The 19,496-nt window shown below is 32.0% G+C and overlaps 1 protein-coding gene across 2 annotated transcripts in view; it reads right to left on the bottom strand.

The window, feature by feature from the left end:
- Positions 1-19,496, bottom strand: part of tok (tolloid-like protein 1 tolkin) — a 75,801-nt gene that overhangs the window by 29,667 nt on the left and 26,638 nt on the right. For both annotated transcript variants that reach the window (XM_085186671.1, XM_085186670.1), the window contains exon 2: positions 16,211-16,459. In XM_085186671.1, the coding sequence (XP_085042797.1) occupies positions 16,211-16,397 (187 nt within the window). In that variant the 5' untranslated portion in view covers positions 16,398-16,459. The remainder of the gene's footprint in view (positions 1-16,210; positions 16,460-19,496) is intronic.

Raw genomic sequence — 19,496 nt, 5'->3', positions numbered from 1 at the left:
AGTACTATTATATTAATTTTTGTTTTTTATTTTACGCAAAAAATTATTGCACGCATATATAACTGCAATCTCGACATTTATTTGGTCATAATTGTAAATAATGACATTTTTGTTCACTTTACTTTGTATTTTGTAACGGAACTATACATCAGGCCAGTCGTGGCGAAAGAGCTTATTAATGCAAGTGTAAACTCGACAAGTTGTAGGTTCGACTCCAATTCGAGGAAATTAAATTAGTATTTTCAATTTCTCGCTCTGGTGACGAGGCAAAACGTGGCGTTTAGTTCTACCACTAAACGTGCAAAGCCCACAGAATTTGGCGGAAAGTGGGGAACAGAAGTGTAAATGTTAACGTTCTCAGATAAGCTTGCTTCACGATACTGCGCGAAACTAAAAAAGAATATTCAGTATAATAAAGACTCTAATCTCTATTATTTTATAAAAATAGATATATTGATATCGTATGCCGGAATTTAACGCCGCGCTATTTTTAACCAAATATATATTTAAATATAAGCATTACCTAATTGAGATTGAACCCACACCCATCGCGTTCGAATGGAACTATACTAGTGTCTTTCATACATTATAGAGATTTATATAGTGTAATAGCAGGTTCATAAATCGTTTGTGAACCGCAATTGCGTAGTGTTGATGACTGTGAGGAAAATAAATATTGTTCCAGGCAGTTTCGCTGTATTGTATTAGGGATCAACGATATTGAGTGTGGCGTAAGCTACAAACAATTTGTATTTAAAAATAAAAGACTAAAAATACTTTATTTGTTCAACAGATTTTACAAAGAAATAATTGTTACAGAGATCTCCTTTTAAGCAAGTAATGCCTGTATTAGGAGACCCCGCTCTTCCAATACAATATCTAAAATACTTGCTTTAACATTAAACTCAAAACATTTAATACTAAAATTATTATAATTATTTAATTGACTTAATATTAAAATTGTAAACTACTTATTTATATTTTACATTGTCAACCTCACAAAACATATGTGGTTAGGTTTTGTTCTATTTACGTTTTCTTTTAACCGATTTCTGTAAAAGGTATTTATCAATTCGACTCTATTTTTTTACGTTTGTTACCTCAAAACATTTGAGTAGGTGAACCGATTTTGATGATTCTTTTTTTATTTGGAAGCTGGTGTTTAAATATTAATAGATCACATTTCTTATGATGTTATCCTTTGAAAAAATAACGATTGCGAACGAAGTTGCGATGGCCTTGATTTAAGATTTATAGAGTAAATTGAAAAAAGCTATTGCTGTGTACATAGTAATAAGAATTTTTTTTATTGTAAATATTTCAGTAAAAAATTTGGTTAATAATATAATATTACTCATATTTAAAATTTAATATACTCAACTGAATATAATAAACAAAAAATATTTTATTATTTCAATCCGCTTCCTCCTATCGCTTAAGACTAGTGTAAAATCTTTATGCAGTGTATAATTTAATCAGAGAACGGCGCATTGCATATAGTCTACAATCGATTTACTTAATACATTTTGCATATTAAGTTTCATATATTGCATTTTTGATGGATCATGTGGGCGTGAGATGGAGCTTACGTTAAGCTTTAAGTTATTTTTACTATAAATGTATATAGAATGCAATGAATGTACTTAGAAGTTTTTATGTTAAAATTATTTTATGACGACCGTGGCACAAGCACAAACGTAAACGCGACATTTGTGGGTTCGATTCCCGCTCAGCGAAGTAAAACATTTAATATTTTCATTTGATTTGGTAATGAGACGTCGTGTTCTGCCAATCAAAATTCAATACATCAAGAGTTCGGCGAAAAGTGGGAAACGAAATATCTTAACAGTAAGTAGGCTTCGCTGTTCCCTCTGCCTACCTGCTATGTGCAGGATACCTTTAAGAGTCTGCTCGTAAGTATTCCCGAGTGGGAACAGAATCCACAACCGTCGCCCTTACAGTATCACCCTTGTGCTACCGAGCGACGACGGCCTCTGTTTTGTCACTTCTACTATTCTAAATGATAAATCACTATATATATATATATCTCTCTCTCTCTCTCTAAATCACAAATTCAAAACCGTTATCTTAAGTAATTAAGATTCCACCAAAATGGTGATAACAATGTGATCGCGAACAATTACTTTTAAAGTAAGTAAACTAAATTATGAAGCATACTATAATATTGTCGGGAGCTCATGAATAAATAGTCTTTAAAATACGTTACCCTAACTATGTTTTGCTATGTCGTTATTACGTTAACGGGACAGTGTTTCGTTTAAGATTTTAGAAATAAATGTGTTGTTATTTAAGAGCTTAAATTATAAAGACAAATAAGTAAAAGTAGGAAAATAATAATAAAAAAATATTTAGTATTTTATAGATTAATTTGTGAGAGAAAGACGTAGTTATAAGTTACTTTAATTAATTTCATTTTATTATATTATATTGTTTTCTTACAATTTAAAATTTTCATATGTTTAAAACTAGCATTAAAAACAATTACAACTGCCTCGGTGGTCGCTCGATCTCCATGGATAGAAAATGTGAGTAGAAAAGAAAAGGCGGTAGTGGGTTCAATTTCCACGGAAGAATGAATTATTTAAGATTTATTCACTCTAGTATCAAGAAAAAGAGATAATTGAGGTGTCTGTGTCAACTCTGCAATATGTGGGATACAGCGTGAATTATTTTATCTCAAGACAATGACATTAAACATTACGTCAATAACAATACTTATTTGGCATAACATTTTTACGCATTCGATAGCGATAACGAAAACAACGGTAGTTGCAACAAAAATATTTTATCAGCAAAGTTCTAAAATGAACTTTAAAATTTATGACTGGGGGGTTGGAATTTTATTGCATTTTAGTTGGTTGTTTGCGGACATGTTTCGCGATGTTCGTCGTTAATTGCCGTTTGGAATCTATTTGTATCTTCATTTTGGAGCGCGGCCAAGTTGTTAACTGGAAGGATTTATTGCAAATTGATTTGACTTGTAGTACTCTAAGTAGGTAAATGCTTATTTATTGCTTGCTTGGTTTTAATTTTTTTTTTTTATAATTATGGTAAAATTTCGTTTTATTAAATGTCACGATATTTATGTTTACTTATGCTGTGACTTTAGATATACCAGAGCAAGAAAAGGATTTTTTCCCCCCCCAGTGAGAATCGAACCGACATCCGTCGCTCATCAGAAAGGCATCGACGGCTTTAGAAAATCTTGAAATTATTTATACATTTTTATAATATTTTCTATTTTTATCAAACTATTGAAATTTATACAATAGAAACTACCCATTTTAAACTGCATTCAAAAAGTGAGCTTTCAAACTTCCGTAGCTTCCAAGCCAAATACAATTAACCTAACAAATGGCAAAGAAAAAGTTTATTTAGTAGACGCTTTAAATAAGCTCTATTCAGTTAAATCCTGAATCGTGCATTTAAGTATCATAGGAGCAAGTATTTTATATGAAAACGAGAGACTGAAATGGGTAAGAGCCAACTCTCGAATTATCATCTGACGCCAGCCTTTGGTGAATACGTCACAAGTCAGTAAACTATAGTTTTAGAACAAAAGGATGACATATTGGTTATGTTAATAATTGAGTGTTATTAATTATAGATTAAAAGATTTTATAATCTTTTTTGTGTCCCAGTGTGCAACTGTAAGCACGTCGGTTGTGAGTTCGAGTCCACTCGGAAGAGTAGTATATATAAAATTTTAACTTTCTAACTGTGGTAACAAGGCAAAACATGGAGGTGAATTCCGCCATTTAAAATGCAATGCCTAGAGAATTTGGCGGAAAATGGGAAATGAAAGTGTCTTAATGGAAACGGAGTTTCTTAACGGTAGAATTTAAAATTCAATTGAGATATTTTGTGACGTTCTCATTACTATCACATTAGTATTGAAAATGTATTATATTCTTTTAATAGTTTATAGATATATATATTCTAAAAGAAATAAGTAAAATATGTTATATCTTCCATTTCTTAACCATGACAAAAAAAACTAATTTTTGCAAAATAAGGTAAATAAGAAAACAAATCATCATAATCATAATAATAAGTATCATATCGTTGGGCCAAACAATATAATAATAAAATAATTAATGAATTATTAATAGATAATGAAAATAATTAATTAATTATTATTTTAGACTCAGAATGGTAATCGAAACTAGAACCATCGCGTGGTGTTTGTAGATAAACCTTGTGCTGCAATGCTACGATGCTTTCAAACAACATTTAATATAATATTAAATAAATTGTGGTCTCTTATAAAATAACACTACCATACAAAAAGCTCATAATCGTTATCACCTAGAGGGTTGAAAAGGGTCTCCATTAGCAGAAGTTATAACATAGTCAACCCCAAATGTAGTTTTATCTTTCATTATTATTATTTCGATTTAATTTAAACATACCTTTTTCTTTAAATAGAGATTAATAGAAATAAATGAATTGATTATTTTTAAATGAATGAGCATTTATCTAATTTTAAAAAGTATAGTATTTATTATTATATTTAAAAGTAACGTTCAAACGTAAACGCTCGCTCTGGTAACGAGGCAAATTTCGGCGTTGAGTTACGCCACTCAACGCACAATGCGACTTTAATTTGGCAGGAATTTAGGAACGGAAATATCTCAATGGTAAATGGAATATATATTTTTTTTATTTTATTTACTTTCTGAGATAAGGGCGTTCAGACAAACCAACTACAGGTATATAGATCAAAAATAATTTGCCATTCATTACATAACTAAAGAACGATTTTGCTCAAATAAATGATTATAATATATTAAATTCTGTGGCACATTTCATTTAATTGTGACGCCTTGACGATGTGAATTAAATAATTATTGTGGCAATTTGGAGTAAAATGAATAGTTTCCTCTTAGCAACAGAATTTTACTGAAATTTCTGCTCTATTTTACGGACAATTCCGTAATTTTACGTAATTAAATATATCTTAGGTGAATATATTTTTTTCAGCTGCAATCCCAACTTAGTGTTAATAAGTTACTTCGCTCACCAATTTCCGTCCAATTTAAGTTACATAATATAATCAATTGAAATTAGGGTTTCTGAGGATTTCTCGAAATTAATACAGGAATGGGAAAAAACGGTATTTTCCATTTTACGTCTTAAATTCTAGTAATAATATATCTCTTCTTTGCACGAACAATCTTATTACGAATATTGAACACCGCTGATAACATTATCATTACAGCTATTATTACAGTTCTGAGAAATTATTAATGATTAAAATAATGTATTGGATTGTATAAGTGCTAAAAATCCATAAACAATTTAAAATTTAATAGAAAACTTAAACTTTATTATTATTAGTCTTATATTATTATTCTTATATTTTTGTAGCTACAATTTATTATGTAGAAGGCCATTGTAGCACAGTGGCAAATCGACCGCCTTGAAGCTCGCTGGTGGGTTGAAATAGAGATCCATTTCAGAACGATTTATTATCATCTTCTATCTCTGGTAAGCTACGTCATTCATAATGCAATATGTTCTTGCAATAAATTCGGTGGCGAAAGTGGGGAACGGAGAGTTTTAGTACCAGGTCCTTTCTACCTACCCTATTACTACAGGTTAAAAATAATAATATAAAATACATTATTACTTATATATTTATATAGACAGATCATTGTACCCTACATTATGTATATTACACAATATCTAATAATAACGCATGAGGGACGTATGTGTGTCCATCTTCATTGAATGCGTCCCATAGATATCGATGAATGGAGTGGGCGCTCCTGTCGATTGATTATAATAGTACTGTCGATGATATAATGCTTATAGTTTTTTTATGTAAATTGGTACAACATATTTTGATATATTTTACTAATGATTTTCTCCTAAATATTCATTTTTACGTGTCGCTTTTAGCTTCACATGTATAACTAGTCATCACCCACAATTTTAAAATGTAAAATGAAATCCTTTTTTTTTCCGTTCCCGTAGGAATTTGATAAAATCCTTTTTTTGCAAATTCCAACTTTCTAAGGCCAATAGTTAACTATACGTAACTATGGAACACTTAGTAACGAAAGAGTTTTAAATATACAAAGATAAAAAACATATAAAAAAGGTATTGACATAAATTATTTAAGTACAGTCATGACCAAAATTTTCTAAATACTTATGTAGTATACAAACACATATACAACATCTATAGCTTCAATCTAAGTATAAATAAAGGTAAACAGCAATGATAAACATAATTATTAAATGTTTGATTACAATATATTATAAAATATTTGTTTAGGTTAACTGGCACAAAAAAATATAAGAAGCTTAATTGGACGACAAAAAAATATTGAATTAAAAAGAAAAAAAAAAGGCCAGTCGTGGTGCAAGGGTACAAGCGTGTGACACTAAACGCAACACGTTGTGGTTTCGATTCCCAGATCCAACTCGAGGAAATAATTATATTTTCATTTCTCTCTGGCTACCCTCTGATATAGATACCCTGGATACAGGGTGAAACAGAAAAAAAACTAATTTCGAGAACGAAATGCATTGTTCTTTATTGTTATGTATGTCTCTTACTTATCTTTATTATGTCTGAGTTGAATATATTTTCCCGCTCAAATCAACAGTGAAACAAAGAAAACACGAAGAGAAGAAAATAAAGAAAAAAAAGGTAACTCTAAAAAGAAAAAATAAACACTACCTAGCATCTACCCATCCTGCTTCATAAAAAAAATGCGTAAATCTACAAAAAAAAATAACAAAAACTTATTATGTTTCTGCCTTACCTGTACTCACCCATACATACATTTCGATACAAGTCCAATGAACGTTCACACAATAGTAACAGCACGTATACTACATATATTATATTGTAAAACGTACACGCTTTAAGCTCGGACAGTCGCGTTCATAAACGAGCCCGTTTCCGTTGCTAGTGACGGGACCTACATAGTTTATTGACGAAAATGCATTTTATTACGTTACATTCAACGGTTACCTTTTGATTTTTATATGAGATGTCGTTATGCTCTAATAAATTTTATATATTACTAGCGGACGCCCGCAGCTTCGCTTGCGTATTTAGTGGTGAATTCTAATAAACCGTGTAAGATGTGTTCAATGAAATATTTTTAAGAGTAAATTTCAAATTTTATATAAATCGGTGGCGATTTATAGATTTTTCCATACAAACTTTCAACCCCTTATTGGCACCCTTAGGGGGTGAATTCTAGAAAACCATGAAACACATGTTCAATTAAATACTTTTAAGAGTCGGAATTTCAAATTTTATAAAAATTGGTGCCGATTTAAAAAAAAATCTATACAAACGTTCAACCCCTTATTTACACCCTTAGGGGAAGAGTTCTGGAAAACCATGAAACATGTGTTCAATTAAATACTTTTAAGAGTCTGAATTTCCAATTTTATAAGAATCGGTGCCGATTTAAATTTTTTTCCATACAAACTTTCAACCCCTATATCACCCCTTTAGGGTTAAAATTTTTCAAAATCCCTTCTTAGTGGATATCCAGATTACGAAAGTAAACATCTGTCCAAATTTCACGTTTCTACGCACAGCGGTTACGGCTGTGCGTGCGTCTTACCTCAGTCAATGAGGACAAGTCCTTTTATATATATAAATGATGGATATTGTATGGGTTCGATTCTCATTTATGGGTATGAATTATTTTCCTATTCCTTGATCAAGAGTCAAGACAATGAAATTACATTTTCTAACCCCCCAGGGCAGTATCTATTATTCGTTTGAAAATCACTGTATATGTATATACAAATGTTACATCTCAATAGACTATTATTTATTGTCGTTCGCCTTTTGGTATAGGATATTGCTAAGAGAGGTAGAGCTTTGAGTCTACGTTATATGGTAGAGACACTCAAATATATGCTTTATTTTAAATGTAATAAAGTTCTTGCTTCTAATACATCTCCTTTGAGAGCTTTAGGAAGCTGTCAACAGATATCACCTTTAGAATAAGTGTTTCTGTCATAAGTAATAGAGCAAGCTTTTGGCGTGCGAAAAATGAAATTGTAGAATTATATTACAATTTTAGTGTTTTGTCATTTTAACGAAATGTAGTAATAAATTTAAATTTATTACTATCTTAATTTTTTTCTGTTTGTCTGTGCGTTTGTTTCTAATCTCAAAAACAGCTTAACCGAATTATATGCAGCTTACACCATAGTATATTGGCAAAGTTCCCTTAAGATTTGGTGTTTGTTTTATCACAACCGATCCTAAAATAAGAAAAGTTATAACAAGTTAAAGTATTTTGTCCTACAAAATTTTATTGCATTAGCTAAAACTCTACAAGCGAGGCAAGGCGCGAGCGCGTCGCTAGTTCAACATGTATAAACTGTAAAATTCTATGAGAAATCTGGTTGAGTTATTACTTCACATATCATACATCCGTAAAGGAACTATCCAATTTCCTGGCCCTTGCTGACGTGTAATTTTCACTCACTACGACGTTCCTTAAATTTAATATGTAACATAGCATAGTTGACAAATATATTATTGAGTCAAAATATTCCGTTCTCCACTCTCTGCCTGAGTGGATATCACATTCACGGACAGTTGCTATCACACTAAGCAATAATGGCCTTTTTTACCTTCATGCTGTATCCCCAAACAGCAGAGAGAACCCAATGCTATGATACCCCATTCTCCACTTTTCACCAAATTCTGGAGCATTGGTGTTTAGTTGCGGAACTCAACGCCAGAGCTCTTTACGTCATTACCAGAGCAAGGAAATTGAAAATATTAAATATTTTATTTCCTCATGGGAATCGAACCCACAACCTATCGCAATAACAGTCGCACGCTTATGTCCCTGCTCCAAAAGTGACCGCATTCAAAATAAAGATTGTTTTAAATGAAATAATTAATTATTCAATAAAAAACAAATAAAAAAAAAAAGATAAATTATAAACATAATCATTATTAATTTTACTGCACAAACATTATACCAGAATTCAAAACAAATTTAACTACACTCTACCTTAGTTCCATCGCTAAAAGCCCCGAGACAAGGGCCGAGACGATATACATAGAGACGTCGAGATTTATTTGTATAGCAAAACTAAATATTTATCCTTTGCGGTCCCTCTTTAAACTGTAGCTGAAATACGATGCAATCTCAGTTGAAAAATTCTAAAGGAAAATAATATATCCTAAAGGAAAATAATTGTGCTATATCCATACCTATATTATAAATTCGAAAGTAACTCTGTCTGTCTGTCTTTTACGCAATCAGGGCCAAACCGCTAATTTAATTGTGATAAAATACTCATATAGAGATATTTGAGGGTCTCGGGATGAACATAGGATAGTTTTTTTTCTCATATTTGTAATATTTTCGATATATACCAATATATTAAAATACTGATTAATTTGACATGCAATTTATTTCGCCATGTGAGTAACAACCGTCGCGTTGCTAAGCAACGATTTGCAAAGTTTGTTGTTAGAAAACGTCACCCAAAGTGAGCTTGCTTAATGCATCTCTCTATTGAAAACTGAAAATAATTTCATAAATATATTTAATAAATATTCATATGGTTCAAGCGGGCGTAGCCGCGTTCGGGTCCACTAGTAGAAATATAAATTTACATATTAATATGATCTCGCAGGATTTTAAGTGGATTATTTTTAATTTGTTTATGTTGTAGTCGTATATACAGAGGCCGTTTTGGCGCAACGATAGACGTAAATCTACTCGTATGAGATGTATTCAGGAATGAGTTATTTTCAGGTAGTAAGAGAAAACGCAGCGTTGAGTTCCGCAATTCAACATGCAGTTTTGAAAATTAACCAGGAAAGGAGGAAGTAGTTTCTTAACACTAGATTCTCTCTGCCTATCCTGTTATACGAGGGATACAGCGTGAAGGGGTTTTTTTTTATAATAATCAAAGTAAAAATATTTTATTTTTATTTTTTAGACCGAATATGTACATTGTTACGATGAACTTATCAAAACTTTTCATATTACAATTTGTTTAAAATTTCAATGAGTTAGCGATTTTAGGGTTCCCCTTTTTCCTTAATTTAAGAAATTTTACAATCTACTGAAAGCAATTTGAAAGGATTAATATTTGAATAGGAGTTTGATTTGTTTTTGTATTTCAATCTTTTTAATTCCAGTTGGTAACAAGCTTTTAATGTTTATAATAACATTTTTGATAAACATATATTTTTACTGTAAATATTTCTCTATTTAAGCAATTCGTTTTTATGTTAACACTTTTATAAATTGCAAGTTGAAAAATGAATATAGTGAATACAGAATATTGAAAAATAAAGTTTAGTGTTAGTGTCAAAACAGTGCTAAATTTTAGTGACAATAAAAAAAATCATTTATAAAAATCATGACTATCAACTCAAATTTATTGCAATAACTATTAAAATAGAAACAACATCGACATCTTGTTATGTTTGTGTAATGTTCTATAATATAAATGTATCAACCATTTCTTTAATTATTTTTGCGTTGCGTTGGGTTGCGTTTCGTGGTTTTTATCGCGAAAATCGCGAAATGGTTGCTATAAAGGCTATATAATATTCTAGACAAGTGGACTATTTTACACAAATAATGTTTTCATTTGGACCTGAGAACCTGGCACTTCCTGAGATTAACGCGTTCAACCATACAAACTGTTCAGCTTTAGTGATATTAAAAATAAAAATTATTTATATTTATTTAATAATAACTATAGAACTATTTGATCTAGAAATAGCTCTTATAAATTTTAGGTCAATGTCAGTACTAAAATAAACAGAATATTAAATGTAGCGTGAGATTCTAGTCATTTATAATGAGGTCTGGTTGGACCTGATACAATATTGTCAAAATTACAATTGTAAAATGAACTTTATTTCAATAATATTAAGAAATATTTTTGTTTGAATATTTATTAAAACAGGAAGGCTTATTGACTAACTCACACAAATTAGATTTAAAGAGCTTATAATGTTTAAACAGGAAGTGCTTTTGAAAAAAGTATTAAAAATAGGTGTTTTTTGATATTTTCTGGTTTATTTTGTATATTTGAATATTTATAATTTTTTAACGTTCTATTGGCCCTAGAGTGTTTAGGCACTCAAATATGTACGTTTTAATTATCATTATGTTAATGATATGTTTCCTAACAATGACAAGACATTTCCGTTCCCTATTTACCATGGAGTACTTGAGACAAATTATTTCATTCAATATTACATTCCCCCGAGTTGGAATCGAACCTATAACCGTCGCATTTTAAGACGCTCCGTTGAGCCACGCACAGCGCCAGCGCCACGTCAGCCTCTATAATTTTATCTGATGGGTATACAATACAACATATTTTTTACTAAAATAGCTAAATAACATTTTCATAACTATCGATAGTTTCCTCATTTCTTACTTATTAATCTATTATACATATATAGTTACGGAAACTTCTAACGAATATGCCGTATGAGAATTTATAGTTCTTTTTTCTTCTTATAATACTTGAACGTAATTCATATATAGTTTCATAGTGTTTTGGTTCATAATTCGAAAAGTTTCATACAACACATTATTTTGTAAAGAAACATGGGAAGTATTTCATATTGAACACACCGAGTGTCTTAATATTAGGTTCCCTCTGCCTACCCTGCTATATGCGGGATACAGCGTGAAATTAAAAAAAAAGGAAGGGAAATAAACGGTAACGCTTTTGTTAATTGAAGTTCAAATCCACCTGAGGTTTGTACAACAAAAGAAAAAAAGGAAACCCTCATAGGATCAGTTTGTTGTCTGTTTGTCCGTCTGTCAAAAGCGTCAAAAGTCAATGGAATCAAAAAAATATGAGAATATAAATACAGTTTTTGCTGCATTTTGTACGAAATTCGCCACGTAATTAAATCCTATAGGTGAGACAGAAGTGTTTTAATGAGGTGCCTTAACACTAGGTTCCCAGGTTCCTTCTGCTTACCAAGCTCAGTGCGGGATACAACGTGAACCACTATAATGTTAATTAGTAAAAATATATTAGTATGCTAATATAGAATAGCGCACATTTACGAAAATTCATTTAACTCATATGTATGTACAATGTACACGTCCCGGATCAGAGAGGGTCATAAGGGTTTTACGACATGCTCACAATTTGGTACGGTACGTTTATGGGTACGTAAAGAAAATTGTAGAGTTTACAATAAAATATAGGGTAAGTTTGTCCTTTCTTCCACATACCAAGGAAGGCAGAGGGAACCTAGTGATAAGATAAACCGCTCGTCACTTAACACGTAACTTCTTAAAAATCTCGACTGAAATTGGGCAACGGAGTGTTTTAACACTAGGTTCCATCTGCGTACCCTACTATATGCGGGTTACAGCGTGAAATTGATTTAATAAATATAATCATAATTTAAATTTTTTCCCGTATACAGAAAGACAAGTACAAGATAAAACAAACATAATTAGCATCACAAGTTGTCATCGTTAAGAAATTTCAGTAGAAATTGTAATAAAGCTGGAAACGTAACATTCGTATGTTCATTCCGTGAATGACATGCGTAGCGCCCATCCTCCTTTATGAGTAGAATATTACAGACATAGAGAGGCCATAGTAGCGTAGTAACTGACTGTAAATTGACGATTGTGGGTTCGATTTTCACTTGTGGGTGTAAAGTTATTTTAATTTTTTTCGCTCTGGTACAGGTAAACAAAACGCAACTGTGAATTCTGCTACTCAACACGTAATGTCTCGAAATTTGGGGGGAAACTGGGAAATGATCTTGTTGGGATGGGTCTCAGTACTAGGTTCCTTTTGCCTAACCTTTTATATGCATAAAACTTAAAAAATACAGACATCTTGTCGGCAGTACATTCGTATATTTTGAAGGTTCAAGATTAATTTGTAGGTTTATTTTCCAATCGAGAAATATTTTTATTTAAAGATATTTTGTTAAATTTTTTCATAAAAATTAGTTAATTATTAGACATACTCGCTCTCTTTTACTACAAAAATGAAATATAGTAGTAATAAGGCATCGTATACCCATTTCGTGATGTCTACGTCATCCTTTAGTGTAGTAGAAGTAGTTTTACAGACGTACAGTTCGCTGTCTGCAATACCGTGCGTAGCGTAGACGCTAATTGTGGTTTGTTTACTACGCGAGGCAATAGCAGTTTTGAAAGGTTTATTTTTATTAAAACAATTTGTTTTAGCTTTAAGCTGCATCACGTATATAGCAGAGACTCAGAATTATAACCTGGGACTCATTGTTAAAACACTTCGTTCTTATTAAAACAATTTCGTTCTCCGTAAAATTCCCAATAAAAAAAATCTATTTTTCTTAGAAATTTTAATTTAACTTAGAGTTAATATCAAAAAATAGAAAGCATATTTTTAAAAATTTTCATTAACACAAACGCGAAACGTTCATTCACAGAGAAAAAAAATGCTAAACACTCGTCTCATATACAAGTAGGGTCGAACCTCCCTCCGCCATTTTTAAACTTAACCAGCCCGGGATTTATTTCAAGTGTGTGTACTTTTGTGAAATTAAAAAAAATCCTTTGGGGAACAGTTACATCAATCTTGTCGACTTTAGCCCATCAGGCTGAAGTCTGGTATTTTCATTTGTAAACTAAAGTGGACTGTAAAACATTTTTTAATATTTCTTTGAATTGCAAGTCATTTAGTATGGCTAACGTTTTTTTTATTTACTCATGTAAAAGGATTCGTTATTGCTTTCGTTCGCCAGTTTTTTGTCAAAGCGCGGTTGAAAGTTCTGCTACGCAACCACCAGTGTCGTAATGGAAACGGAGTATATTAACACTAGGTTCCCATTTTCCCTCTGTTTACCCTATTATGTGCGTGAACCTAAAAAAATTACAATCTTTCAAATTATAAAGAAGTAACAAAAAATGCAAAGCTTTATAGCATTATTAATTCATAAGTTTGAGAAGCTTGCAGGTGTTAACGGGCGGTCTGGCATGTCCTATCTATTATCTATAAAAGGCGTCGTCGCCCTAGTTACACTCGGGCCTCTAAATGTCATAAGAAGAATACGATATCACCGTTGGTGTTTAGTGCTAGTACTTGTTACTTTAAATTAGATATTTATTAAAAAAAACTTATTTCAAATAGGCAGAAGAGAATGAGAAAAAGGAAGATTTTTATAGCTTAAAGTAAATTATATTGGATAACCTATTAATTGTTAGGAATTTTGTTTTTCGCCCCATTGAAAGCCGATGTTACTATGTCTAAATGGTAATTCTATACTAGTCTTTACCCACCACTTCGCCCCCGTCGTCGAGTGGACATAAAAAACAATGGTACGAACAGACTACAACAGAAATACTAATATAAACGTCAGATATCAGTATGTTTCGGATATTTTGTATTAGAGATACAAGTGTTCTTATACATTCTTCAAATGTGTATAATTCTTCAATTTAAACCATTACTTCCTGAGATTAGAGCGTACAACCAAACAAACTATTCAGCTTTATAATATTAGTATAGTATAGATACAATATCCATTAATAAATCTCAAAGGTAAATTTCATTCATTTTTCAAGATTTACGCAGCAATTATGAAGTATTATCAAAGCGGTATTTTATTTAAATTGTTTCCCGAAATCACTTTACGTAACGAGTTTTTTTTTCGTTAAATAGGCTTTTAACTTGAAACGAGAAATTTATTATTCTAATATTTATGCTAATGCCAACCTGTAAAAATTATACAAACAATAAAACTAAAATTATTTAATATGTTTTTCCTAATTTTATTTTGTATTCTAATATCATATATTTTTATGTAAGTCCTTTTCCATTTGGTTATATTATATCCAAACGATGAGAAGCGGCTCTTCAGCCTCACGCTCGTATCCAGCATGTAGCAGCGGGGACAGAAGATTTCATCTCCTCGAGTGAGAATCGAACCCACAACCTGTCCAGTTTGCTGTTACAAGCTTGTACTCCTGGGCCACGACTGGCATCTACCTACTTCATCATAACAGCTTTAGCGTACTTTAGGTATAAAGTGCCTTTTAAAAGGGCGAATTCCATTCGGTAGTCAAAACAAATGCCTGCCTTTTTACCGGTCCGGGATAGGGATATGAAAGAGCATTGTCCGGGTTGTCCGGTTCACGGGTGGATTGATGAGGGCTGGGTTATTGACTTTGAGGGCTTATGGAGTGCCCGTTTTCAATTTACGGCTGACCGTTTGTTGGTGATAAACTTTGGTGATTTGCAACGTAAACGTCAATCATAGTAAAATTATAGTAGTTGTTTGTTATATATAGGCTTTTGGCGATTGGCTGTAAAAGAAACGGTAGTGGGTTCATTTTTAAATTAGAGAGAGAGAACTTTTAAAAACTTTTAGAACTTTAGAATGACTTTGTTTTAAAAAAAATAAACTAAGTTAGTTTATAAGTTGTAATTAAAATTCAGGTATGTACATTCTATTACAAGTCTAAATCTAGGATGTTTACGAATTAGATCTTGAATTCTAGGGACATAAAGATGTTATTTTAATAATTTTCACAGAATTTTTTTTCTCTATATAATATATGATTTCTATTCAATATTTTTCCTTCTAATGCTATAAGATTATAAATCAATCTTTGAATCTTTGAACCGTATCCACTCCTCCTACTTATCAAAAAATACATTTAATATTTTACCTTAAATAACTAAGTAATTTAGTAAAAGTTGATTACTTCCATACAAAAAAATAATAATTAGGCCCAAAATAAACTCCCGTTAGAAATTGTAATAAAAAATAATATCTCGAGAAGGCCGCTACAATATATTAAATTCCACTGCGGCGTTAAAGAGCTCTAAAACTGAAATCAACTTGTGATAAAACCGATCCCGACTGTTTTCATTGAAATTCTTGGTAACAGATTGTTATTTAGGGAAAAACAAACATTGTTATTTTATAATACCGAAATATTTTTTTCTGAGGCCATTCGTGGCACAGGGGCGTGTGACAGTAAACGCGACAGATTGTGGGTTCGATACTCACGCTCTGTCGAGGTAAAGTGCGGCGTTAAGTTCCGTCACTCAACACGCCAGAGTGTCACAACCGTCGCGTTCATAATGATTCGCTTGTGCCCCTGCACCATGATGGCCTAACTATGGGCGGAAGATAATTATGCCATAATTAAATAACTAAAATAATTACATATTATAAACTTACCAGCTTTACAAGGATCCATTCCCAAATCATTTGATTGTTTATTATCGAAATGTGTTGAAATAAGCTCTTCTATCGTATACTTGTGTGGTTCATCTCTCCCCTCCACCGAGGTTACCTCAGATGTGGCGCACGTTAAAACAATCACTATCGCCCCAACCGCCGCACTGGATGGACGCCACAAGGTCATTTTGATAATATTTCACTTTTCACAGCACTATGACATAATTTTGTATAGAGACGCTTTAACACCTGAAACAAAACAATTATTTATTTTAGAATTTTTGATTTTGATATACTACGCCAGTATAATAAGTCAGTCAGTTCATTTCTTCGCTCTGGTGTCGAGGCAAAGTGTTCCATGCAGAAAGTGGGGAACGGAGTGTTTTACTACTAGGTTCCCTCTGCCTACCATGCTGTATGAATTTTTAAAACAGCTTTTACCGATCCAGGTATAGAACTCTCTCAACCCTACAACATACACATGTTAACGTTAATTGGAATTGTTTTAGATAATCATAGACGGTGTTTGTTTTAAGCATTCAGTTTCCCTTTGATGAGATGATTACCAGCCGTTACGTGAAGAGCAAACTGATAAACTTCTGCTCAGACTTCGCTACAAACTTTCTTTAAAGTTCTGGTCGAAATAGTTTTGTTGTGTAGAATTTTGGGCTACCACAGACTAATTTTGGGTTGAAATTAACATTAATCTATTAAATTATTGTTTGCAAACAAGCTTTAAGCTTCGAATATTGTAGTAATAATAGCTTTGGATATATCTTAATAGAGGTACATGTTCTTTGATATTTACTTAATTAGTTTCTTTGTTTTGTTTTGATTGGCTAATTAAAATTTTAATAATTTTGGTAACTTAGTTATAATATTTTATTTAAACTTGTATTTTTGTTTTCCGTTTTATTAAATTTCCTGGTAGTGTTATTAATAATTTCATTTTTTGGAATTTCTCAGGCTTGATGCTTAAAAAAGAATATAAATGCTACTACCGTCAACGATGTGGTTTTAATTTATATTAGAATAAAAGTAATTATTTAAACGGAAAGCCTAAATTCTAAGTCCTTAGTTACCTATACTACTAAATTTGAAAAGCATCCAAATACTGTACGCAAGTAAAATAATGGACACAAACAAAACTTAAATAGCTAACGAGCCAAATATATCGTGTATAATGCCTAATGTAGTAGGAATGCTAATGAAATGGATATTGTGCTCGAAGCCTAGCTAGAAATTTACTCTCATTTTATGTATGAAAAGTAAGTAGAATTTTTTAAGATTTTTTTATCTCCTCAACAAAGAGCAGTACTAAATCGATATTCTAAATACTCGTTTTTAAGTCCACTCTGATTCATAAGAGATAAAAACTTTCTTTGAAGCCAAAATCCTTTATATTAAAAAAGAATTCAAAACTGTTATCGCCTGCGCGAAACAAAAAAAATCTAACTCTCTAGTGAACTTTTTCTGATAACACAGGGTCAGGGCTGAGATAGCGCCCTTTTAAAGGCGAAAATATATTTTTTTCGTCCGGTGCCTGTACAGAAGTGATAACGTGTAGTTTATAAAAATATGGCTTAATAAAATTTCTATTTTGACGTTTAATATGTTTCCGGTGAAAAGAATATTTTGCACCCTTTTCATATTTTCAATAATATCTAAAGGTTTTATGTTGATAACATCTTTTTGTGGAAAGTTTTTTATATTGAGGTTATATAAACGTTCATAAATATCTTCGAACAAAAAATAACTAAATTGCCCCTAAATAACGTATAAAATACTTTACAACCTGTTTTTTAGAGCTCTCAGCTAATATATTTTTTTAATATTTTTATAGTGTTATTTCACACTTAGGAAAGATTTTTTTCTTTGGATTATTTCTCATATAATAGGGTAGGCAGGACTAATAATAGGCCCCGTTCCCCATATACCGTCCAAGTGTGGAGATATTACGTGTTGAGTAGCGGAAATAAACGCCGCCGTGCTTTTTTTGTTATCGATGCAAGCAAATGTAAATAATTCATTATCCTAAATGACAATCAAACCCACAATCGCGTTTACAACCAGATGTGGTGCCGCTGCGCTACGACGGCCTTAATGCAATGAAAATAATAAGAAATATAATAATTTTATTTTATTACTCTGAACGCTCGTAGCAACTAATCAGCTATGTTCTTTGACCTTTGGTGCAACTATAGCAAATACATCCAAGCTCTTACACAACCTAAAACAGACTCTATCAAATCAACATAAAGCATAATTTAGAATAACCAAAAGCGGTTATTATAACAAATTGAATTGGCATTGTACAAGGCCTGGCCAGGCTATTATCACTAAACGATAAGGGAGATACATTACTGTAGCGGAATGCCTTTCTTTGTGTTCGATAGTCGATAGTCGCTCACGTTAAAGTAGATGTTGAAAGGAAACGTATTCGATAGAGCGATCAAATATCTCACTGAAGCTCTCGTCCTTCTGTTGGAATATTATTAATGTATTTTAGAATATCATATCTTGATATCCTCTCAGAATATTCTTTGTGTAATATTATAAGCATTATATTTAATACGAATATAAAGTGGGTAGGTGTGATTTATTATTGCTTTTCCTCAAAATAGTTCTTTTTTTCTTTTTTATTAAAAACTGGGATTATGCGCAAAGATTTTTTATAAAATAAATCAGCTTCACGCTGTATCCCGCACACAGTAAAGTAGGCAAAGGGAACCTAATGTTAAGACCCTCCATTCCTCATTCTCCGCCGAATTCTAAAAGAATTGCGTGTTGAGTTGCGGAACTCAACGCCGCGTTATGCCTGGATACCAGAGCGAAGAAATGAAATAATATTTTAAATAAGTATTCCATTCTCCGAATGGGGATCGAACCCACAACCAATCGTTTACAGACGCATACTTGTACCCCTTCGCCACGACTGACTTCATTTGTATAAAAAGTTCTTAATATTTTTTTTCATATTGTCAGGAGGACCGACAACCGATGGGGAAGAAAAGTCCTCGAATGGCGACCACTTCCCGGCAAAAGGAGTACAGGCCGCCCTTCAACCAGGTGGACCGACGACCTCAACAAGACAGTGGGAACCCGCTGGATTCAAAGGACCGGACAGATTGGCAAGCATTGGGGGAGGCCTATGTCCAGCAGTGCACTTTAAAATGCTGATGGATGGATGGATGGATGGGATTTTTTTATATTTATAGTTGACATTAGAACAGTCGAAGTGAAAGACAAATCTTTATACGAGTATATCATAGGTACATATCAATTG

The sequence above is a fragment of the Heliconius melpomene genome, chromosome 6 (genome assembly GCF_056956725.1).
Source record: "Heliconius melpomene rosina isolate 202511_hmr_F chromosome 6, ASM5695672v1, whole genome shotgun sequence".
Lineage (NCBI taxonomy): Eukaryota > Metazoa > Arthropoda > Insecta > Lepidoptera > Nymphalidae > Heliconius > Heliconius melpomene.
This window is presented reverse-complemented; position numbering and strand designations above follow the sequence as displayed.